We start from the raw sequence: 22,677 nt of genomic DNA on the forward strand, positions 1-22,677 counted from the left end.
ATATTAGTGCACATTCACGTAAAAAAATTGAGGGAATACTGTCTGATTAAGGATGTTAAGTATTGAGTAATTCACTAATCGAATAGTCAATGCATTTTTGAATCGACTAGTTGACAGGGCAGCACCACACAGCTGATCCCAGGCTCTAGGTAGCTGAACCCAGGCTCCACTTGGCGCTGCAGCTGTGCAGCGCTGCCTCTTTGAAATGCTGCGGTGGCATTTCAAAATGTTAGCGCCACATAGTGCCCGGCCCCCCCTGTTGCTTTGAAGTACCCCTCTCTTACCTCTCCTTTTACCTTCCTTTGAAGTATCCCCTTCTTAGCCCTTCTTTGAAGTACCTCCCTTTTACTTTGAAGTACCTCGACTATCCTGTCGACTATCTGATAACACTGGTCTACAATTTTTTAGAAGTCATCTGCTTCAGAGATAAAATGTGCTATTTATTATGTATTTTGATGTGCTGAATTCAAATATGACAATTAAAACAACTGATTGGCTACTGTTTCCAAGATATTTAAGTTTTTACATTTTACGTCTATGTATATTGTGTAGATAGTAGAGTTTTAATTATAAATTGTAAACCTAGGTCTTTCATGTGTTTATGGTTGCTTTACATAATAATATTTCACCTGTCCTGTTTATGTAACACTTTAAAAATCAGCAAAAGGGTTATATAAATAAAATGGATTATGAAACAAAAGGCAAAAAACTATTATGTACATAGTTTAGTCCTATTCAGTGTCTACTTGGTGCTTCTTGGCTTATCTCTTGTATTCATTAAATGGAGCATCTCTTGTCACTGTCCAGCAATAGTCTGCAAGCATTGATGGGCTCCATTTGCCCTGATAGTGTTTCTCCATTGTTGCAATGTCCTGGTGAAATCACTCGCCGTGCTCGTCGCTCACTGCTCTGTAGTTCAGTGGAAAAAAATCTAGATGAGAGTGCAAAAAATGTATTTTTAGTGACATGTTGCAACCAAGGCTTTTGTATGCCTTGAGGAGGTTTTCCACCAACAACCTGTAGTTGTCTGCCTTGTTTCCGAGAAAATTTATTGCCACTAACTGGAAGGCTTTCCATGCCATCTTTTCCTTGCCACGCAGTGCATGGTCAAATGTGTCATCTCGAAGAAGTTCACGAATCTGAGGACCAACAAAGACACCTTCCTTTATCTTAGCTTCACTTAACCTTGGAAATTTTCCATGGAGGTACTTGAAAGCTGCTTGTGTTTTGTCCATGGCCTTGACAAAGTTCATCAGACCCAGCTTGATGTGTAAGGGTGGTAACAAAATCTTCCTTGATTCAACAAGTGGTGGATGCTGAACACTTTTCCTCCCAGGCTCCAATGACTGTCAGAGTGGCCAATCTATCTTGATGTAGTGGGAATATCTTGCACGACTATCCCATTTGCAGAGAAAACAGCAGTCCTTTGTGTATCCAGTCTGCAGACCAAGCAAGAGAGCAACAACCTTCAAATTGCCACAAAGCTGCCACTGATGTTGGTCATAGTTTATGCACCTCAAAAATTGTTTCATGTTGTCATAGGTTTCCTTCATATGGACAGCATGACCAACTGGAATTGATGGCAAAACATTGCCATTATGCAGCAAAACAGCTTTAAGACTCGTCTTCGATGAATCAATGAACAGTCTCCATTCATCTGGATCGTGAACGATGTTGTGGACTGCCATCACACCATCGATGTTGTTGCAGGCTACAAGATCACCTTCCATGAAGAAGAATGGGACAAGATCCTTTTGACGGTCACGGAACATGGAAACCCTAACATCACCTGCCAGGAGATTCCACTGCTGTAGTCTGGAGCCCAACAGCTCTGCCTTACTCTTGGGTAGTTCCAAATCCCTGACAAGGTCATTCAGTTCACCTTGTGTTATGAGGTGTGGTTCAGAGGAGGAGGATGGGAGAAAATGTGGGTCCTGTGACATCGATGGTTCAGGACCAGAAGTTTCATCCTCCTCCTCGTCTGACTCAAGTGAGAATGATTCTGGTGCATCAGGAACCGGCAGTCCTTCTCCGTGGGGTACTGGGCGTATAGCTGATGAAATGTTTGGATAATGTACAGTCCACTTTTTCTTCTTTGACACACCTTTCCCAATTGGAGGCACCATGCAGAAGTAACAATTGCTGGTATGATCTGTTGGCTCTCTCCAAATCATTGGCACTGCAAAAGGCATAGATTTCCTTTTCCTGTTCAACCACTGGCGAAGATTTGTTGCACAAGTGTTGCAGCATATGTGTGGGGCCCACCTCTTGTCCTGATCTCCAATTTTGCAGCCAAAATAAAGGTGTTAGGCTTTCTTAGCCATCGTGGTTATACTGAGCTTTTGTGATGCAAAAGTCACTTCACCACAAACATAGCCTCGTACTGTTCACACAAGTACGTGGCATCTCTGCTCACTTTTGCTAAACAGAAATGTGTCCCTTTGCAAAATCAAACACTGACAAAGAAGAGAGCACGACACTGTATGATATCTAGAGCTGATATAGGGCAATTTGTTCAGCAGAGTGATGTAAGCTTCATTATGATTGCATCATCCATGACTTCTAGGAATAATATGATGCAATTCATATCATGTATGATGCAATACCAGCTTCAGATTAATTGTTTTGCCTAAAAAGCAAGTACTGTCCAAACCCAGTCATAGATTTATTCATAGATCCAGTCAAAGATGTATTTTAGTCATTTCTGGTTTAAATTGAGATCCCTTCCCTTTATAACTCACTTATCCTCCGCCATTCACAAGTCAAGGATCATATATACTGACCAAATAGCATATCTTGAAAACTAGAGCCAATCAACAATTGTAAGCATCATTTTCGTTCTCACTGACCCAGAATTAGTAAAGTTTGACTACATTTATTTCAGAAGCATTTTGGCTGTAGAGCAGTGTAACCATTTGCTTATTGGATAGTCGACTAGTCCTCAACATCCCTACATCTGATATAATCGTCTCATAAGCAAACTAGGGAAATACAGCCTAAATGAACCCACCATAAGGTGTGTATCCAGAGGGCAGTTATCAATGGTTAACAGTCAAGTTGGAAGTCAATATTTCCCAGAAGGACTGATTCTGAGTACAATTCTGTTTAATATCTTCAAAAATGATCTGGATAATGGCATAGAAAGCACAGTTATAAAATCTGCAGCCCATACCAATCCAGGAGGGGCTGCAAACATTTTGGAGGACAGGATTTGAATTCAAAATTATCTTGACAAACTGAAGAAATGATCTAAAATACATAGGATGATGTTCAATGACAAATGGAAAGCACTATACTTAGGAAGGAACAATCAGTTGTACAAATACAAAATGACTGTCTGGCAAGAAGTACTGCAGAAAACAATCTTGGGGTTATAATAGATCACAAAATAAATATGAGTCAGCAATGTAATACTATTCAAAAGTAAACAAACATTATCCTGGGAGGATAATGTTAGCAGGAGTGTTGTAAATATGATTTTTACACACCACTCCATTCTGGTAAAATCTTAGCTGGAAAACTGTGTCCTGTTTTGGGCACCAGACTTTCAGAAAGAGGCGGACAAATTGGAGAAGGTATGGAGTTGTGATATTATTGTATTCTGGTGTGAACATATGTGATGGGGCACCGGTGTTCTGGGGCCCTCGGAGCCCTCTGCAACCTGGTCCAACCCATTGTGTTGCCTGCTCAGCGGTAGTGGCGCATCTGGGAAGAGGCAGGGCTAAGCAAGGGCATGGCATCCCGCCCAATGTACAATGTGGGCTGCCCATGCTGATGGCACCCCGCACTACATAATGGGTGGGGCCGGAGATGTCGGGAGGATGAAAAGCTGCCCCGGAACATAGGAAAAGGGGGGGGCAGGTGACTGGGGAAGGTTCAGGGAGCACCAAGAACCTGCCCATAGCCCCAGTGCGGACAGAAGGAGGTAGCAGGAGGGGTAGGAAGTGGCCCAGGGCAGGGCTTTGCTGAAACCCGTGGGCTGGCGAGCTGTGGGAAGGATCTCTGTTTTCCCCCCAGTTTAAAAATGTTTTTACCTTTGATGGACAGGAATTTTTTTTATCCTTTACAGAAAGACGATATTCAGACAATATCAACACTGGAATAATTTTGCATCTAGATCAGTGTTTCTCAACATAGTCTGCGGACACACACTGAGAAAGCTGCTACCAGGCCACTCCAGTTTGTTTACTTAACCGGCTCTGCAGCCACAGAGCCTCACAGCTCCTATTGGCTGCAAATGGTGAATCACAGCCAATGGAAGTCACAAAGCTTTGTGGCTGCACAGCTCTTAAGTAAACAAACCAGAGCAGACCGACAGCAGCTGATCTAGATGTCTCTGATATTGTTTTCTTTTTTGGATCTGATCAGAGAAAACATGCCCATTTTATGTATGCCATGCCTGCTAGACACAGACAAGCCAAACAGACCAAACCAAAATATAATGGGGTAATGCATCTTTAGATACATTTTAATGACAGATATATTATTATTTCCAAATAGGACCGAAACTGGGAACAGGAGTCCCTCTTCTTTCATAGTCACTATCATTTTCTCTATCAACTATAATTATGGAGGTGGTTCAGTTGTCTGAGAAACAGTACCAAACAATTAGCTTCTACATCTGCCTTGCAAATTACTTTTAAATACCATTTTTTCTGCAACATAAGGTTTGCAAACATGTCTTGACTCTCCTGAAAATAATATGGATAAGGTTCTCTAAAAAGATTTGAACTTAGGAGGAAACCCTCCCCCAACCTCCAAACCTAAAATTTGTCAAAATACACTAAACAAGTTAAAAAGAAGCGAAGAACTGTGTGCAATAAAAAAAGTAGTAGGGATAAAATTTTCAAACCTAGGTGCAAGAAATTTTTAGGCACCGAAAGTGTTTTGGTACAAAATGTTGGCCTTGATTCTACAGGCTGAACTTCCCAAAACTAGGACTCTCTGTTCCAGCAACATCTGTGGTCTGGCAGGACCATGGATGTTCCTAGATCAGAGAGCCCTGGACCAAGAGCCTAGTCACAGGAGAGATAGCCGCAGCAGGAGCTAGGATGTCACTCAACAGACTGCCTAGGACCAGAGCCATTTCGCAGAGGGACCAGGGATGAGGCCAGAGCTGGTAGCCCAGCCAGCAGCACCAGGGCTGGAGCCAGCAGCCTGTCTGGCGGCAGCAGCAGAACCAAGACCAGCAGCTGGAAGCAACAGGGCTGAGGTCGTGGCTGGCAGTCTGGCTGGTAGTGGTGGGGCTGGTGGTAGGGGAGCTGGCAGTAGGGGGCCAGCCAGAGCCAAAGTGGAGCCGGAAGTGGGAAGGAGTGGAGGGCTCAGGTTCCAGTGGCAGGGGACTTCCCCTGGTCTGGTAAATTCCCTTGTTCTGGACTGGTCAGATCCTGAGGGTGCTGGACCAGGAAGATCCAACTTGTAATATGTTCAGCAGTAACTTTGAGTTCCATGGGAATACATACATCTGCGGACAATCATATGCATAAGTATTTGGGACTGGAGCCTTAGAGTTTTATTAGAGACATCAGGGCACATATGCAGCTGATGTCATTTGTCACTGTTCCACCGAGAGACGTCCTTAGGATTCATGGAGTCCTACAAAGTACTATTAAACTGGTGTCCCTATGCCCAATGTCAGCCTGGGGGGATGACAATTTTGTAGAGATATAATTTTATAATCTTCAACAACACACTAATGAATTATTTTAAAGCAAATTTTAAACAGCAAATGCATGTTAAATGGCTTCATTACCACTTGAATGGCTTTCACACGTTCAGTGTCTGCTAATAGGTCTGGCAGCCTTTTTTTACTTTTAAGTTAACTACATTCTCTCCAAAGGAAGCAGAGGTACAAAACAGGGTTAGGAAGAGCTGGATGGATGGACATTAGAAATGTTAAGGACTAGTCGACTATCCGATAAGCAAATGTTTAGCGATAATCCGTCAACTAGTCAGTTCCCCCGCTTGCTGCCTCTGTCAGATAGAGGCAGCAAAGAGGGGAAAGGAGGTTGCTTCAAAGTGGCAGCGCCACACAGCTGAGCCCAGTACAGCATTTCCGTAGAACCCAGGATCAGCTGAGGAGTCCCCAGCTGATCCCGGGTTCTGCTGAAATGCCGCGCAGAGCCTGGGACCACCTGGGGAGTCTCCAGATGACCCTGGTGACCCCGGTTCCATGTGGCATTTCAAATCAGCAGTGCAGCGTGGAGCCCAGGATCAGCAGGGGAGCCCAGCATCAGCAGGGGACTCTGAGTCTCCTGCTGATCCCAGGCTCAATGCTGCACTGCCGCTTTGAAATGCACAAGAGTCCCCAGTGGGGACATTTCCCGCTGGCCCTGGGCTGCATGCGGAGTTCCGCATTCCTCCTTTGATATGTACAAGAGCCCCCACTCATTTCATAGGAGGAATGCAGAAGTGCCTATTGACCAGTTGAATAGTCGATGGAAATTCCATTGATTATGACTAGTCAATTAACTGTTACTTAACATCCTTAGTGGACATTAAGACACATTAGTGGCTCAAATTTTTGGGTGCCCTATACAGCCTCGTATTCTACATAAAGGACAATGCTGGTTCCACCAAAGTCATAAGCTGACCTCAACAGACCTATGACATTTTCCACAAACTCAGGATCTGTAACTTGCTTGGGAGAGGAATAGCACAACACTATCCATAATTATAAACTCAATTGGTGATTTCAGGTCTTCGTGTTATATTCCCAGATGATTTCAAATCCCTAATAAGAAATCTCTGATTACGTGTATTGTTTTAGCAATTGTGATTAAATAGAATTATGTGTTTTGCATTAATAAATACAAGGTAAAAAATCTAAATATTTCCTTTTGCTTTCCTTTTCTATTAGCTTGTACCTGTGAAGGTAATCACATCGATGGTAGCTGGTAGTGCATGTTCTCAAGGTGACGTAGCACTCATCTGACCCTCCTCAAAATTTACTATAAGCTTGCTTTCTCGGTACAAATTCCATCCTTATATAAGCCAATGGAGTTGTGCTGCTCACACTAGGGCTGAATTTGGCTCAGTAACTTAAAAGTAACACTGGTTTATGAGAACAAGTATTTTCCAGCATTGAAATATAGTATATAAGAAATGGAGGTAACCTTTAGGTTTTCAGTAGTTGAGATGAACTTTTTGTTAAAAGAATTCACTCTTGGTATGAGGAATTGGCCCTGCACAAGCAGTGTCTAGAGTTGAGGGCACTAGCTGTATGGCTGCGAGGGGTGCCTGTATTCTCCTTGTGTACCACACACATGGCTTCTGTGATTGCCCTGAATGAGGCAATGCGCCTGCCCTGCCTTTGGGACCGAGCCAGGGAGGAGCCAGGTGTTGGTCAGTGGAGGGTCCATGTATCCAGTACCCTGCACAACTGGTGTGGAGTGGTGTGGCCATTACCTCTGCTCCTAGGCTGAAGTAGAAGCTACGGATAGAATGGCCAAGGTATCCTGCACCCTGGCCCTGGTTCAGTGAAGATAGAGTTCACCTCCCAGCTCTCTTCTGCTTTATCCACATGGAGTTACATAAGAACATAAGAACGGCTGTACTGGGTCAGACCAAAGGTCCATCTAGCCCAGTAGCCTGTCTGCCGACAGTGGCCAGCACCAGGTGCCCCAGAGAGGGTGGACCGAAGACAATGATCAAGCGATTTGTCTCCTGCCATCCTTCTCCAGCCTCTGACAAACAGAGGCCATTTCTATCCCCTGGCTAATAGCCTTTTATGGACCTAACCTCCATGAAATTATCTAGCTTCTCTTTAAATTCTGTTATAGTCCTAGCCTTCACAGCCTCCTCTGGCAAGGAGTTCCACAGGTTGACTACACGCTGTGTGAAGAAGAACTTTAATTTACTAGTTTTAAACCTGCTACCCATTAATTTCATTTGTTGTCCTCTAGTTCTTCTATTATAGGAACTAATAAATAACTTCTCTTTATCCGCCCTCTCCACACCACTCATGATTTTATATACCTCTATCATATCCCCCCTCAGTCTCCTCTTTTCTAAACTGAAAAGTCCCAGTCACTTTAACCTCTCTTAAATGTTAAAATGGTTTGGTTCTGCGAGTGTGTTCTTAGAATAAATTTCATCCATCATTTCCTAAAACCAGCTAGATGGGCTATTTTTCTCCCACCCCCTTTGCAATTTGCTTGACAGTGTTATTTCAGCTGCAACTGTTATTGCTCTTTTAAGCTTGTTGCTAGAAGCTGTGCAATGCCTATGCACCGTAAGCTTTTGCTGAAAGGATGAGGTATGTGGCTTCCAGTAATCACTCTGGATCAGATGCCAGGAAGTACAGCTAGCTCCTCTCCATAAAGAGGCCAAGAACATTATCTCTGTAATTCACCTAGCCTCATTTGCCTGATTAACCAATACAATGTGATATCGACCTGAAGTATTCTAGGGTTTGATCATGCTCCCTTTGATGTTAGTGGGAGTTTTTATGTTACTGGATACTAGCCCATATTTTTTAGGTTTGAAAAAACCCCAGAACCAAACCAAAAATCTGCGACAAACATATCATTTTGGGGAGCTTTCCACAAGAACTTTTAATCGAGCTTTTTATGACAGAATAAAGTCCAAGTAGCATTTTAGCAAATCATTCACTGCTTTTTATTCATTTTCTCAAATGACTTCATTCACTGAATCATTTGTAGAAATAGAATTCAATTCTTCAAAAGTGGAAAACTGTCTTTTAGAAAATAAATCAAACTGAGAAAAGTAGGACCTCGAGAGGTCATCCAGTCCAGTCCCCTGTTCTTCAGGAATCTGGAATAGAATATTTTCATACCAAAATGGATTAGAATATGAGGATGTTATAAGAAGCAAAAGTCCTGACTTGCAAGAACTTATGCACTTGTGTAGCATTCAGCATGTGAGCAGTCCACTAATTCCATTAAACTGCTCCTGTGTTTGAAGTTAAGTGCATGTGTGTTTGTGGGATCAGACCTAAAATTGGCTACCCTTTAGTCTGACCTAGAACCATTTTTGTATGAAAGAAAATAAAGTGAACCAAGTTTAATGATTATTTTTTTGTCACAGAAGAGACCCCAGACCTCCGGTATATCACAGGACACTGACACTACCCAGCGCTCACACACTAAATCCAACCACTGCATTTGGACCCACAGGAGACTAAAATATTGTGTGCCATGGAGAGTGAACAGGAGGGACCAACATGCACTACGCCCTGAGGTGCCTGCAATGGCAGGCAGAGAATGATTAAATAAGAGATATCCAGAAAATCTTGGCAAGTGAACTACATCCACACACTGCACAGGAAGGCAGAAATGCCTGAAGTCACTATTCATCTGACCTGAGGGGAAATTCCTCCCTGAATCTACACATGGTCATCAGTCTGACTTAGCTTTAGAGTGTGTGACCAAGAACCAGCCAGCTGAGTGCATGAGACAGAGTGCTCAGTACCACCTCAGAGCACAGGTCCACCCCAACCACTGATCAATTACCTAATTACCTAATGCAAAGTTTATTCTCTTATACAGCAGGGTGCATGAGAGCAGAATTTAATTCGGCATGTGCATTGAAGGAAAACACTGAAACACCCTTAGAGAAAGAAATGCAATTGTCTATTAGTGAACGGTTAACATGACTGTGATGACAAGATAAGGGATTTGCAAATTTAGTTCAACTTGAATATCGACTCACATTAGGAACAAAGCCTGGTGTCTCAGCTTTCTCCAGGACCGCATCCCAGTTGATATCAGCTAAGTATGGAGAGCTTTGAATGTCTGCAAGACTTGAAAGGCGGCACTCAGGGTCCTTAGTGAGGAGCTGTGATCAAAATAATACATGTTCTAAGACACTAAGCCATAAGGATTTCAAGAAGAGCAAATGCATCTTACTAATGTAGACAATAGTATTTTTAATCATCAAGAGCTTGGAGAACCATCTCATACTTCAGCCCCCGTATTTTTTAAAAAAATTACTACATGATCATCTGAATACATTTCCCAGACTGGCAGAAGAGCTCTGTATAGTTTGAAAGTTCATCTCTCTCACCAATAGAAACTGGTCCGTTATAAGATATTGCCTCACACAGCTTGTTTTTCTTAAAATCCTCAGGCCAACATGGCTACAACAACACTGCAGATAACATTAAGGTAAACTAATTACCGGCAGTGAGCCTTTCAGTGGAGTATAGAATATGAAAAGAGCTAGCAGCACTAGTCCATTTACTAGTGGACAAGAATCCAAGTGATGATAAAAGAAACTTCCTATCATAATTTGGCACTACTTGCCATCAGCCGTGTACACTTTCAGTTCATTACAACATATCTTTGCAGCGAGTTCCCGGATGTCCATGAAAATTCGCCATCTCATTGCTCCGTATAACAAAAGCCAGACTGCTCATTCTGTCAAATGGAAATCTGTAGTTTATCCATCCGTATTCCAGTGGTACATCTAAAAACACTTCTTGCTTAGGGTTTCTGACCAGAACACTTGGTTAAAAAAGGACTCTGGTGCTGACCAGGATGTTAAAAGTCCAGTTGGTAGGGCTGGCAGGGTCCTGAATGGACTTCCCTGGCTCTCCAGAAGCAGCGACATGTCTCTGGTCTCCTTGGAGAAGGGATGGCTAGGGAGATTCTGATCAGTGCCCCTGCCCTGAGTGCCAGCTCTGCAGCTCCCATTGGACAGGAACCATGGGCAATAGGAGCTGTGGAGGCAGTGCACAGAGCTGTTTGACTGTGCCTACTCCTAGGAGCTATGGGGCATATCACCATTTTCAGGGAGCCACTCAAGGTAAACGCTGCCCAGAGCCCACACCCCTGAACCCAACTCCCTGCCCAAGCCCTGAGTGCCTTCCCTCACCCAAATTCCTTCCTGAAGCACACACCCTGCACCACTCCCATGTCTCAACCCTCTTCCCCAGCTTGGAACCTGCTCCCACACGCTGATCCCTCTTGGTCCCCTTGTTTTTAGGTCAAATCCCACTCCTGCATACCAGATCCTTCACCCCAGAGCCTGCACCCCCAGTGGGAACCCCCTCCCACTGCCAAGTTCCTTGCTGCAGCCTAGAGCCTTCTCCCACACTCCAAATCCCTCAGTCCCAGCTATCTCCTGCACTCCAGTCTCCACAGCTCTGGCTCCACAACCCATTCAGGGTACACTCCAATGCACCCTGCCTCAGCCTGCAGCCTCCTCCCATACTCCAAATCCCTTAGGCCATCCAGCCCTAAGATCTCTCCTGCACCCCAATCCTCTAATCCCCCCAACCTCAGAGCGTGTACCCCCAGCCAGAGACCTCACCCCCTCCCATAGCCCAGCTCCCTGAGTCAGCTCAGTGAAAATGAGCAAGTGACAGAGTGGGGATGGAGTGAGCAGGGACAGGGCCTTGGAGAAGGATGGGGCAAGGAGGCGGGGTGGGGCCAGGGTGTTCAGTTTTCTGTGACTACAAAGTTGGCAACCCTAGTCTTGCTCAAAGACATAGCTTGCAATGTAACTGAGAGATGGAGGAATCTGTGCTCAGGTGGACTGATACAGGAAAGCTAGTTCCAGTGTCATGGGATTTCATGGAGAATGTCCAGCCTGTGGCATCCAGCCTGTGATTTCCAGCCACTTCTAGCAAGGAGGCTTCAGATAACTTTTGCTGTGCAATTCTGGGAGCTTGGCACTAGCAGAGAGGCAGTTCTTCAATTTCTAGGTAACTTTTCTGGCAATCTTAGCAGAGATGCTAAGGACTGCAAGTAAATGGAAAATGTAAGGCCCCCAACTAGGATGGAGGCAAGAATCCAGCAACATAGGAGGTGTCACTCCTTGATCTGTGGAACTGCAGATGTCCTTCACCTCTAGAGCTGTTTCAGAAACATTCAAATTCCTTATAGCAATGTCATTTAAAAAGATAAATTTAACTGTTCTTTCAGACTGCTAGGAGAACAATAAGCCAACTTCAGAAGAGAGAATGCCATATCTCTGTTGTTCAGAAAAGCCCAAGGAAAGGCACCTTTCCCTCTAGCCATGAGATTTAAACAACCTGACACTTGTAGGAGCTGTATCTTGCTTGTATGATAGACCCTGGAGGTGACTTGGGGGAGGAGGTGACTGAAAACAGCACTTGTACTGTCTTACCTTTTTCAGCAATGCTATCATGCCCTTGCACCATGTGGATGAGTAATGAACTCTTTCTATCTTGAACATGTTAAGGATCTCATCAATTGGAGTGGCTGAATGAATTTCATAGGGCCTCTATGGTAAAGTTAAAATAATATCAATGTAAAATCAATAACAAAGGTTATAAACACAGCAAACAAACAAAATCCTTGTTTTCCCTACTCACTATTGTTTACACTGAAAAACAACATTTCTCTAAACATAGAAGACAAGACTAACACTTCTCGTGTGGATTGTGTATTCATTTCTTTAGTAATAAAGAATGTAAACACTATACATGGTGGTTTATATCTTTTTAGTTTTTTTTCCTTTGTAAGAAACTTTTGTATTATTTATAGCAGTGGGAAGTCTTTCAAGGTCAGTTAAAACTAGATTTATGAATATTTTTGTCCCTGGGAGACGTCTGTGTGATGTGTAGGTTATTTATTTATTTAGTAGTAATAACAGAAGATGAGCTTGGAGGCCACAGTAGAGATCAGGGTACCGTTAGCCTCGGTGCTGTACTTACACTTAGTAATAGATAATCTAAATAGACAAGACAAAGACAGGAAGAATCAATATCTTCATTTTGCTGATGAGTAATAGAAGCACAGAGATATTAAATGACTTGACAAAGATAATATGACAAATCTGTGTCAGAGCCAAAATATAAAACCAGATCTTATATATCTCAAACCATCCATATTCCCCATCCTCTTATGGTTACATGATGAAATTAAGTTTGTTTGCTTGGTCAGTAACTGGACATGTTTGCAGTCATGCTTCCGCTTGCATCTGCTGATCTTACAAAACAATTTGTTTTTTAAGCTTATTATACTGCTTCAACCTCAATCATATTTTAGAGTACTGTCAAAAAATTTGCCATGGATGTTTTTTGGTTAATTTGAACTATCCAAGCTTCATGGTATTTTTGGCTGTCTCTTTTGATATTCTAGGCACTTGCAGCTCCCATGTTTTTCAATGGGAAGTGGGCTGCTTCGTCCCTCTGAGAATCATGTTACTAGTGATTTGTTCTATGCAGAACACCGGGAAGGGAAAATGGGAGAATTATGGTTTTGCATTTTATAAGTATTTCCCCTCAACAATCTGGTTTCACACACAATTATTTAATTCTCACAGTGGACACTTAAAGTCAATGGCAAAGTCAAGGATAGCCCAAAAACGTTGACTCTAGTTCCTGTTCTGCTCACTAGAGCACACTACCTCTGTTGAGAACACAACTTTATAAGACTATAAAAACAGCTTTTTACCATTTTCTTTAAGTGTATTAGTTTTTTCATAAACTATCACTCCACCCAGTCTTATTATTAATTGTCATCACACTCTATGAGTTGTAAGGATGTGTAACTTGTTCACCCTCTTCTCATGAATGCCTCCATTTAGCTGAGGTTATGTGCCTGTATGCTTTTGTTACTTCTGCTCCAGGACAGAGTGGAGTTCCAGAACTCCCTCCTCTGGATTGTCTTAGGACCAGGCTTCTTTTTCCTCCACAGTAGCTACAAGGGATGTAATAGCATAGACGATTAAACAATTAACTGAAAAGCAAAATCTTATCGGTTAATGCTATCGACAACATGTATCTTCCCCTCCCCTGCCAGTAAATTTTTAGAGGGCTGGCCATCAACGTGGCTCAGTCCCAGCTGGTGCTGGGTCCCCAGAGCTACCCTAACTGTGGCTCTGCAGGGAAAGTAATTTAGGAGCCAGGCGGGGAGGCAGCACAGCTCAGTCCTGGCTCATACCAGGTCCTTGGAGCTCCCCCCACTGTTCTGCATTCAAAATATTCTGGGAGCTAGGTGTACAGAGAGTGGGGATAGGTCCCAAATGAAGTACGATTCAGGACTGAGCTGGGCTGCCTACCTGCCCAGCTCCTAAATTACTTTTTCTGCAGAGCTGCAGTGCGGGTAGTTCCCAGGACCTGGTGCGAGTCAGGATTGCATGCTATCCCTTATTGATTAATTGTCTAGTTGACAATTTTTGTGTTGATTACACGATTACTAAATAACATGCTTTTTAACATCCCTAATATCTACTGGACGGCTGGGGGGACCCAAGCCCACACACTACTCTGGATCACAGCCCAGGGATCCTCTAAATAGCAGTTGTGTGATATGTCCCAATCATTACAGCTGTATTGCTATTTTCATTCCCTGGGCCATTTCCCTATGTCACTGCACCATTCTTGCCCTTACCTCAGTGATTTGTCTCAAAAGTCCCAGCAGCACCTTATCCAGGGTTCTACAGCTCTTCCTACCAGCATACCTGGTCTTCAATAGCCAACCCTGGGCATCTGTTCAGTGTGCAGTAAATTCTCCACAGTGAGCTGTCCATGGTACTGCTGCTCTAACAGCCAGCCAGTCACCTAGTCTGCAGTCCTTGTGCTCCAAAGAGGAACTGGCTGGCTTTGGCCCAGCAGCTTTCTCTATAATGGCTTGTTGGGATCTCATTGGCTGCCTCTGACACCACCACTCCAGGAAGACTTCTCTACTGTTTTTCCCCTAGGGTGCAGTGTAGCAAAGCCACAAGCCTCCAGCAGGGGCTTTGGGGCCTAGTCCACCCTATCATAGCATGGTATAATATTTTAACTTGAGCATTCCTGGGGTTTACAGGAGCAGCATAATCAGATTACATTAACTCTGCCAAGAATGGATAGGAATTTGTTGATAGATGTAGAGACCTTGTTTCACTTTTTAGACCAAACCAGGCAAGAGCAATGGAAAGAAACTATTTCCAAACTGAATAGCACTCAATTCAATCACAAAGCCTGATGAATTATTAAAAGCAAGAGACTCCAGTCTTAGCAAGAAACAATGCCCAGTTACAGAAAACTCCATTGAATCCCAGTTGTGGCCAGTGGCAGACCACCTAAATAAGACGAAGTTTTCAGCCACACAGTTAAAATTGTAATTAATAAGAGATGGCAGGTGCCTAGTCAGATGCAAACCTGATGTCACCTTTCTCTGCTCAAGAACTGAACATGGATACACACAACTGCAACCTAACAAGGCTTTTGGCATATACAATGTCAATAATGAGTTAATCTCTCATTTTGGACAAAACACCAAAAGCTAGCTGCTTCAATTCCTGATTAGCTGTATCTAGAATTGCAGCATTCCAAAAGGCTGCTGACGAGCAAACATCAGAGTTGTTTCCATTTCCAACAAAAGTAAACCACTGACAGAGCCAAATAGCTACCAGCAATTTCTGTGTTGTGTGGTACCTATAAATTGCTGTACGCAGAGTCTTTGTATCCATGTTGGTTGCAGATATTAGAGACAAGGTGGGTGAAGTAATACCTTTTATTAGACCGACTTCAATTGACGAGACAAGCTTCTAAGCTGACACAGCTCTTCTTCAGGTCCTGTGAAAGCTCAAACGTGTGTCTCCTTCATCAACAGAAGGTGGTCCAATAAAAAGCATTTCCTCATCCCCTTGTCTCTAAAAATCAATGGAAAGACTAACCTTGATGCAGATTAATGAGGCAGTTGAGCATCACTTGTCTCACATTTTGGCATACTGCCTCACATTTTGGCTGGATTCAGAGGGGACAATGCACCTAAGACCAAAAACTTCATCTCACTGACATAAAAGCTGCATTTGAGACAGGAAAATAAGTTGGCGCAATCCTTATTTAATCTCATGGTAGCCTACAACAGTGTGTGGCCCATCAATCTGCCTGCCACACTGCTAAAAGTGATTTCATGTAAGCTGATAGTGCAGTTCATCTAAGAAATGATTAGCAACCAAAGCTCTACTATGACAGACAGGGAGAAAGTCAGTTGTCATAAACTGCTCCACAATGGTCCTTCTACAAAGGTCAGTTTTGGCTCTGTTTTTGTTCAATATACACTCATGTAACTTTCCTGAAACCCAAGCAGAGAAGTATGCATGTGCTGATTCCATCTGTGTTGCTGGAAATGACTTCTACAGGATCAAAGGAAATTTTAGCCAGGACAGGACACTATGGCCAATTACTTGCAGCAATGGAAACTAATTCTCAATTAAATCAAGACAATGGCAGCTACTTTCCATCAAAACAATCACCTTGCTAAGCAACCCGCTCTGACTTGTGTCAAAAGACAGCTATTGCCATTCCATCCAACTGTCATATATTTGGGAGTAAAACTTGACCATAGCTAGACATACTAGTCTGAACTGGATTACCTGAAATGGAAGCTCTCTTTCTGTACTGCCTTAACATAAAAACGATTGGGAAACTTTCAGGGAGCAGGCCCATTGTCTTTTACACAGCTGCATTAGCCTGGTGTTTATTCCACTCAGAATACAGTTCTGAGGTCTGGAAGTGGAGCTGCCACATTCAGCTTGTTAGGTGTGTGAATTCAGTGGGCCTCATATTGTTAGTGGATGCTTGAACTATACACTGACCTGCAGCACTTTAGAGAAAATAGTATTATGGGCTTTCACGGGTACAACCCACTTCTTCAGATGGATTGTGCCCATGAAAGTTCATGATACCATCTACATTTTTGTTAGTCTCTAAGATGCTGAAAGACATTCATTGTTTTTATTTTTTTTTTCAGTTACAGACTAACATGGCTACCTCTCTGACACTTTTACACACTGACCTCTAGTCTGCATCTGCTAGCACACATAGCTCTGCCAGACTTTTATGAAGATACCACAGCTATTAAGTCTGCCTAGAGACCTGTGATAGATAAAACCAATCTACTCATGCTCAATGAGGACCTCATCCTGAAAGAAAATGTTTCTGAATCTTCTCTTCTGGCCTATGAAGAACCCCTCAGCCTCTTCAAGCTCATTGTCAGAAGCAAGCTACCCATGCACAAGGACATGCTAACTTAAAGCGGTACCAGACCCTGTCAGAACAACTGAAGCAAAACCCGCAGACATATCTTCATGTTGCAATGATCAACCCCCTCCCTCACAACACATCTTTCAAGATCCCTGGGTCCTACAAATGCCTATCACATCATATGACATATCTCATCAAGCGTGCTAAATGTCCCAACAGCAACTGTGTGTGAAATCAGACAATCACTGTGCTCTCAAAAGAGCTCATACAGGAAAAACGATAAAAAAAACCAAAGCACCACTTCCACTTTTCACACAGTGCTTACTCTATATCTGACCTATCCATTCTCATCCTTAAATGAAACCTCCAAATCCAAAGACGAGCCTGTGAGTTATAATGCAGTCTTATCTACCCCAGAAGTTCTAGAGCACTTGCACTGGCTGGCCAGAACAGGGCATGCCCCAGTGCCCCAAGTGGAGTGTGAGTGGAGTATTTTTTCTCTTGGCTTCTCTCTTGGGAGTTTTTATGATACGCAGGAAGGGAACCATTCACTGAGTAGTGTATAGTATAAATTCCAAACTGCTATGGTAGCTACAGCCCTGCTTTCATAACATGCTGTTTTGGCTGGCTGGTGTTGCGCAGTACCATATAACAAGAACAGCTGTGAGTTTTATGAACCTTCCCCCACACAAGGTTAGATCCATCTAACAAGGGTGGAGGTCAACAAGAACATAAAGCCAACACCACCAAAAAGCAATTAATTTTTTTTACTTAACTTCTCATGATCTCCATCAGACCATTTTGTATAGTACCCGTATTTTATCACCAGCTCCAGAGTGAGATACGATCTAACTGGCAAATTATTTGGACACATGATAGCAAGTTTATGCCTCTCTCAGCCTCTCTTTTCCCCTGCATTAATGGTTTTGTGGTTCTGCTTCCTGTGGGATCCCTGCAGCTACCTCTGAAACATGTGGTGCTAGCCACAGAGAGCCATGACTAGAAAGACCATGGCTGTGATCCAGTATGGCAATTCCTTTGCTCCTATGGAAATGAGCCATATGTGGGAGTAAGGGAAATAACTGGGCAAGCTGCATGACCTTGCAGTCCTGTATAAGCCCTGCTTCCTCACTGGGGGCCTGAAGCTTGTGTGTTTAATGGCTAGGAACATATATAGGTGTTGAGTACTTTTCCTTACCCCTATTACTCCTTCTCTCTTGTGCTTTGTGCTCCTCTGATTGGACCTTCTCTAGACAATAGAAAATAGGGCTTACAATTTAGAAAAACAAGCACTATTCCCCTACTTTAGACAAGGCCATGGACTAATCTTTCTCCAGCATGACAGCCTGCTCCACAAGCAACAAACCCAACTCAGTAAGACAGAAATGCCTACCTGGGTCATCAGAGGGATGGTGGTGTTTTTATTTTAACATGGTTTTGAAACTCAGCTTCCATTCCAGCCATGTTTTATCAGAGAAATTCATTCTGGGAAGATTGTTCTGAGCTTGGCAAATACATACCTACCTAATCTACATAATTATTCAGTTATTAAAGTAATTGGCAGCTCTTTGTAATCAGGGCTGGAATTCCTCTGTTGTGCACTCCATCACAATTTTCTCTTCCTGAGTACCCCATCTGTCAACAGACTGCTGTTAAAGCACTATGGGGTTCTTTCATGGTTTTTTATCCAAAGCAGAACTGGTAGCAGTGCCTTTTATTGGGGATGCCAACACTTATGACAATACTTTGTTTTTGGTTATGTTAAGCTTTGTCAATATGTAACCATTGGACTAAACATTTACATGCTATCCTGTTTGCTCTACTTAGAATTTGAAATTTTAGGTCAGGGTTCTGTTTGATACCACATGTTTATACCATGGGAGCTGATCGGTGTTGGGGCCTTTTGGTGTTCCTGTAATACAAGCAGTAACTATGACTTCTCTAGACAAGGTATTCCATCATGCAGCAAGGAGTTATAAAATCCTCCTCTCCCCTACCCACCTCCAAAAAAGGGATGAAATATAAAATGAAAAATGAAAACCATAAGCCACTTTTATTTAAAGTGCTATCTCCCATGGGGAATGCTAACTCAATATTGAACAGTGTTGTGTTTTATTCCTTTGGGAACAAAACAGAATGGAATTTTTCATTATCTTCTTTGAAACTCAACCATGCTTTGGAAGATTTTTCATCAAGCTCTTTCACATAATTGATTAAATAAGTAATGAGCGCTCTGGCTGATACGCCTCTCCTGTGGTTGGTCCAAATGGGTTGGCATATTATATTAACCATTCTAAGGTATTGCTCAAGAGAGCAAAGATATAATAAAATCCCATAATACTGAACTTCTCCATTGACAAATTGTAATTGTTTCCAATTTGATATACTCGTGCATTGAGGACTCAGTCCTGTAGCTCATATTTACATAAACAGTTTCATTAGCAAAGCTTGCAGGTGTGGCCCTTAAAAAGTTTCATTTGAACATACCATGCAATTTTCTCTCCCCTTTTTGTGAGCTGACATGAAATAATTACTAGAGCTGGGAGAAAGCTTCACAACAAAATATAAATGAGGAAATTACTTTTAGTTGGAAGGTACACTGGAAACCCAAATCTCATGTCGTGTTCGCCCAAAGTTTGGAATGAAAGTTAAGCAAAAGGAGACAGACACTGCAAACATTTCAACTGTCAGGCAATACATTAAAGAAAACCAAACACTCTTACCCAACCCCGCAGCAATTCATATGCTGTAATTCCTAGTGACCACCAGTCTACTGGGTATGAATATCCTGGGCCTCCATCCATAAAAGCCTGGAACACTTCTGGAGCTAAAATAAATAAATAAAATCGAATGAAGTACATTGTACTTTCAAGGTTAAAGATTAGCTTGTTAATAACATCTGCATTTGGAAAAATGAATAAGTGAGCAGTTGGGTGAAAGTAACCACCCAATCTGCACTCAGAAACATAGAATTTCTTTCAGGTGTGTACAAAAGAAATTGAGGGTTTTGCATGCCCAACTACACTGCTTGGTGTCCAACATTCAGGCTGTAGTCTTTCCTCCATACATATCGGGGAGGACCGTATATATTGGGGAAAAGGGGAGGGGAGCACACGGCCCACAGGCTGGTTCTGGCCCCCAGTTTACTTTGACCTGACTTGAAACAAGGCTTAGTGGCATGAGCCAGTGCTCGTGCCCCAGACCTGTGGGGGGCACCAAAGCTTGGAGACTTGCCGCGGGGGCTGGAGGGCAAGTGCTGGCTCACCCTGCTATGTGGGGAAGCTCCAAACCTCCCAGCAAGCAGGATCAAAGTAAGCTGGGGGCCAGATCTGAAAGATAAAGTCCCACCTCTTCAAACACTTCCTGAAGTAGAGTTCTCCAGGTTTCTAGACATTACCCTATACGTAAGTATACTATAACAGCCTCCAGTGGAAAGCTCTATATTGGAACATGTCTACCTAGCTCAGAAGACAATTACCCTGCTAGAGGCTGAGAATAAAGCAGGCAAAATATTATTCATTATTTTAAAAATACCCAACTGTGCATTGAAAAAATCATTAGATTTTTAATTCATTGTTTATTAAATATTTCTAGATATATAGAGGTAAATGCATTTCTGAAGTGGGGAAATTAAAAAACTGAAATATGTTTGCTTCTTAATGCCTGGAAGATTAAAATGAATAAATGAACACTGTGCACCAAATTTAACTCTGGTGTAAACAGGGGAGAGGGAGAGAGCCCCTGCTGCCCGCCTCGCCCTGCAGGGCCAGGGAGGGAGGAAGGGAGCTCTTCCTGCTCTGGCAGGGACCAGGGGGATAGAGAGAGCCTCCTCAGGGGCCCATCTAGGGGGCAGGGAGCCTGCCCTCTTTCAGGCTGGGCCAGAAGTGGAGGGAGAGCCCCCCTTCACCTCAGGAGGGGCCAAGGATAGGAGCGAGAGAGGCCCCTGCCCTGGGAAAGGTTGGGGGAAAGAGAGACCCCCCACTAGTCCCTGGGGACAAGCCGGTGAGTGGGATGTTCAGTCTCTGCTGCCCTGGGCTGCCCTCAGGGAGAAGCCAGAAGCCACCCCATCCCATACCTCAAGTCCTTCCTCACTCCTGAACCCTTATCCTGAGCCCCTTCTGTGGCATAGTGGGGATGCTGTCTGCTCTGTCCCCCTGCGGGGTCTCCCTGCACTATGATGTGTGATTCCCACTGACTCACCCAAATGTGTATTAACCCAGACACCTGGGCTCAGCCTGAGGAGATAACAGGGGATTCCCAGGGGGAGAGACAAAGGGAGAGAGGCAGAGACCAACAGGAGGCTTCAGTTGCTGGCGGGGAAACAGGAGGGAGCGAGGCTAACCTGGGGGCTGGAGGTCTAGGGGGGTGATGGACCACCCTAACCCAAGGGATCTGAGGCATCCTGGCCCAGACTCCTGTAGCAATATCACGTCTAGGCTGTGCTTTATCCTGGAGAAGCAATAAACCCTCTATTCTACTGGCTGGTGGAGTCTGTCCTTGCTGCAGACAGGGTGCAGGATTTGGGGGGAACCCCAACTGCACCACCACACCTCCTAACCCCCAACCCTCACTCTTGCATCTCCCACGCACCCAGCCTCATGCCCAGAGCTCCCCACTTCCCCAAGGCCCTGCCCTGACTCCTGCAGCTCTTACGCTGCCTGCTCCCTGCTCTGAAGGACCTGCATAATGCTAGGAAAGGCTTCTAGTTATGTATAAATCAGGCCTAATTTGTGATAAATAAACTCTTTAGGAAGTGATCAATACCACAGAAATAGCTTGCCAACAAAAAAGTCTTTCATCTTTCCAAATCAGATATAGTATTAATTAACTTTAGTAAGAGAAACCCCCCCTCTCAACAAGACATCTGTAGAATCTGTAGGAAATCACATACAACTGAGAAAAGATATGAAATGAAAAAGCAGCCTCAGCATCATCTCAGTAACCCCTGTGAAAACATCACATTCTTAGGGTAATTTCTAAACCATGATGCCCAAAGAAGTAGAATCATGGCGCTAGTTTGTAATTACTAGGTGAGTTCTTTCATGGCCATAGCACCTAGACTAATGTACTACATTACAGTCTCATCACTTTTAATCACACGCTAATGTGGCAGTAAATCATCTATCCTCTAATCTAGACACACCTAGTTCAGGGCAGCAAACCGGGGTTTGACGCTCATTTAAGGAATCAGTTTTAACTAAATAAAATGAGCTCCTTTGGAGATGTATGTGACTTTTTTATCATTTCACGACACATCTTGGAGATCTAGATTAAACTCCCTTAAGTGGTAAATTCAGAAAGCCCATAAACCCATTATTCACATCTTAAGCTGTAAGTACATAGAGAGAAGTTCTTTATGAAATGTACTGCTGGAATATAACAGTTTGTTTTTCTTACATGCACGAGTCATAATTCTGCCTCATTCATATATCAGGACATTTTAAAAATGATTGAGCTGAAAGACAGTAAGGAAGGCTTGCTTGCTATCTAGGCACATTACTTTGTTATACTGGTGCTGCATGACCCTCACTACTTGTTTCATAGCTTCACTGTTTCAATGAGGGGAAGGGTCCCTGTTTCATTTTTTGTGGGACAGCAATGAAAGTGCTTTATTGATGTAATGTTAGAATTGTGTGAGTGGGTTGTAACACTGCCAGACAACTACAGCGGGGGTTTTCTAATTCAGCAACTGTGTTATTTATTCATTTTGTTTTATTTGTTGTGTCTGAGAGCTGCAGTGAACAATGTCACCTCATCCCTGAATTAGACTG

At 43.3% G+C, this 22,677-nt stretch overlaps 1 protein-coding gene across 7 annotated transcripts in view; it reads right to left on the reverse strand.

Annotated features, from left to right (window-relative positions):
* STK32B (serine/threonine kinase 32B) overlaps positions 1–22,677 on the reverse strand; it is a 291,208-nt gene that overhangs the window by 51,817 nt on the left and 216,714 nt on the right. For 5 of the 7 annotated variants that reach the window (XM_075930748.2, XM_014576105.4, XM_006128198.5 and 2 more), the window contains 4 exons: positions 19,630–19,733; positions 18,105–18,155; positions 12,094–12,210; positions 9,673–9,798 (listed from right to left, as the gene is read on the reverse strand). In XM_075930748.2, coding sequence (XP_075786863.2) covers positions 9,673–9,798; positions 12,094–12,210; positions 18,105–18,155; positions 19,630–19,733 — 398 coding nt within the window. The remainder of the gene's footprint in view (positions 1–9,672; positions 9,799–12,093; positions 12,211–18,104; positions 18,156–19,629; positions 19,734–22,677) is intronic. The other 2 variants (XM_014576106.4, XM_006128199.5) reach the window with 1 other exon arrangement.

This window comes from Pelodiscus sinensis, chromosome 4 (assembly GCF_052426305.1).
Source record: "Pelodiscus sinensis isolate ZL-2025 chromosome 4, ASM5242630v1, whole genome shotgun sequence".
NCBI classification, from domain to species: Eukaryota; Metazoa; Chordata; order Testudines; family Trionychidae; genus Pelodiscus; species Pelodiscus sinensis.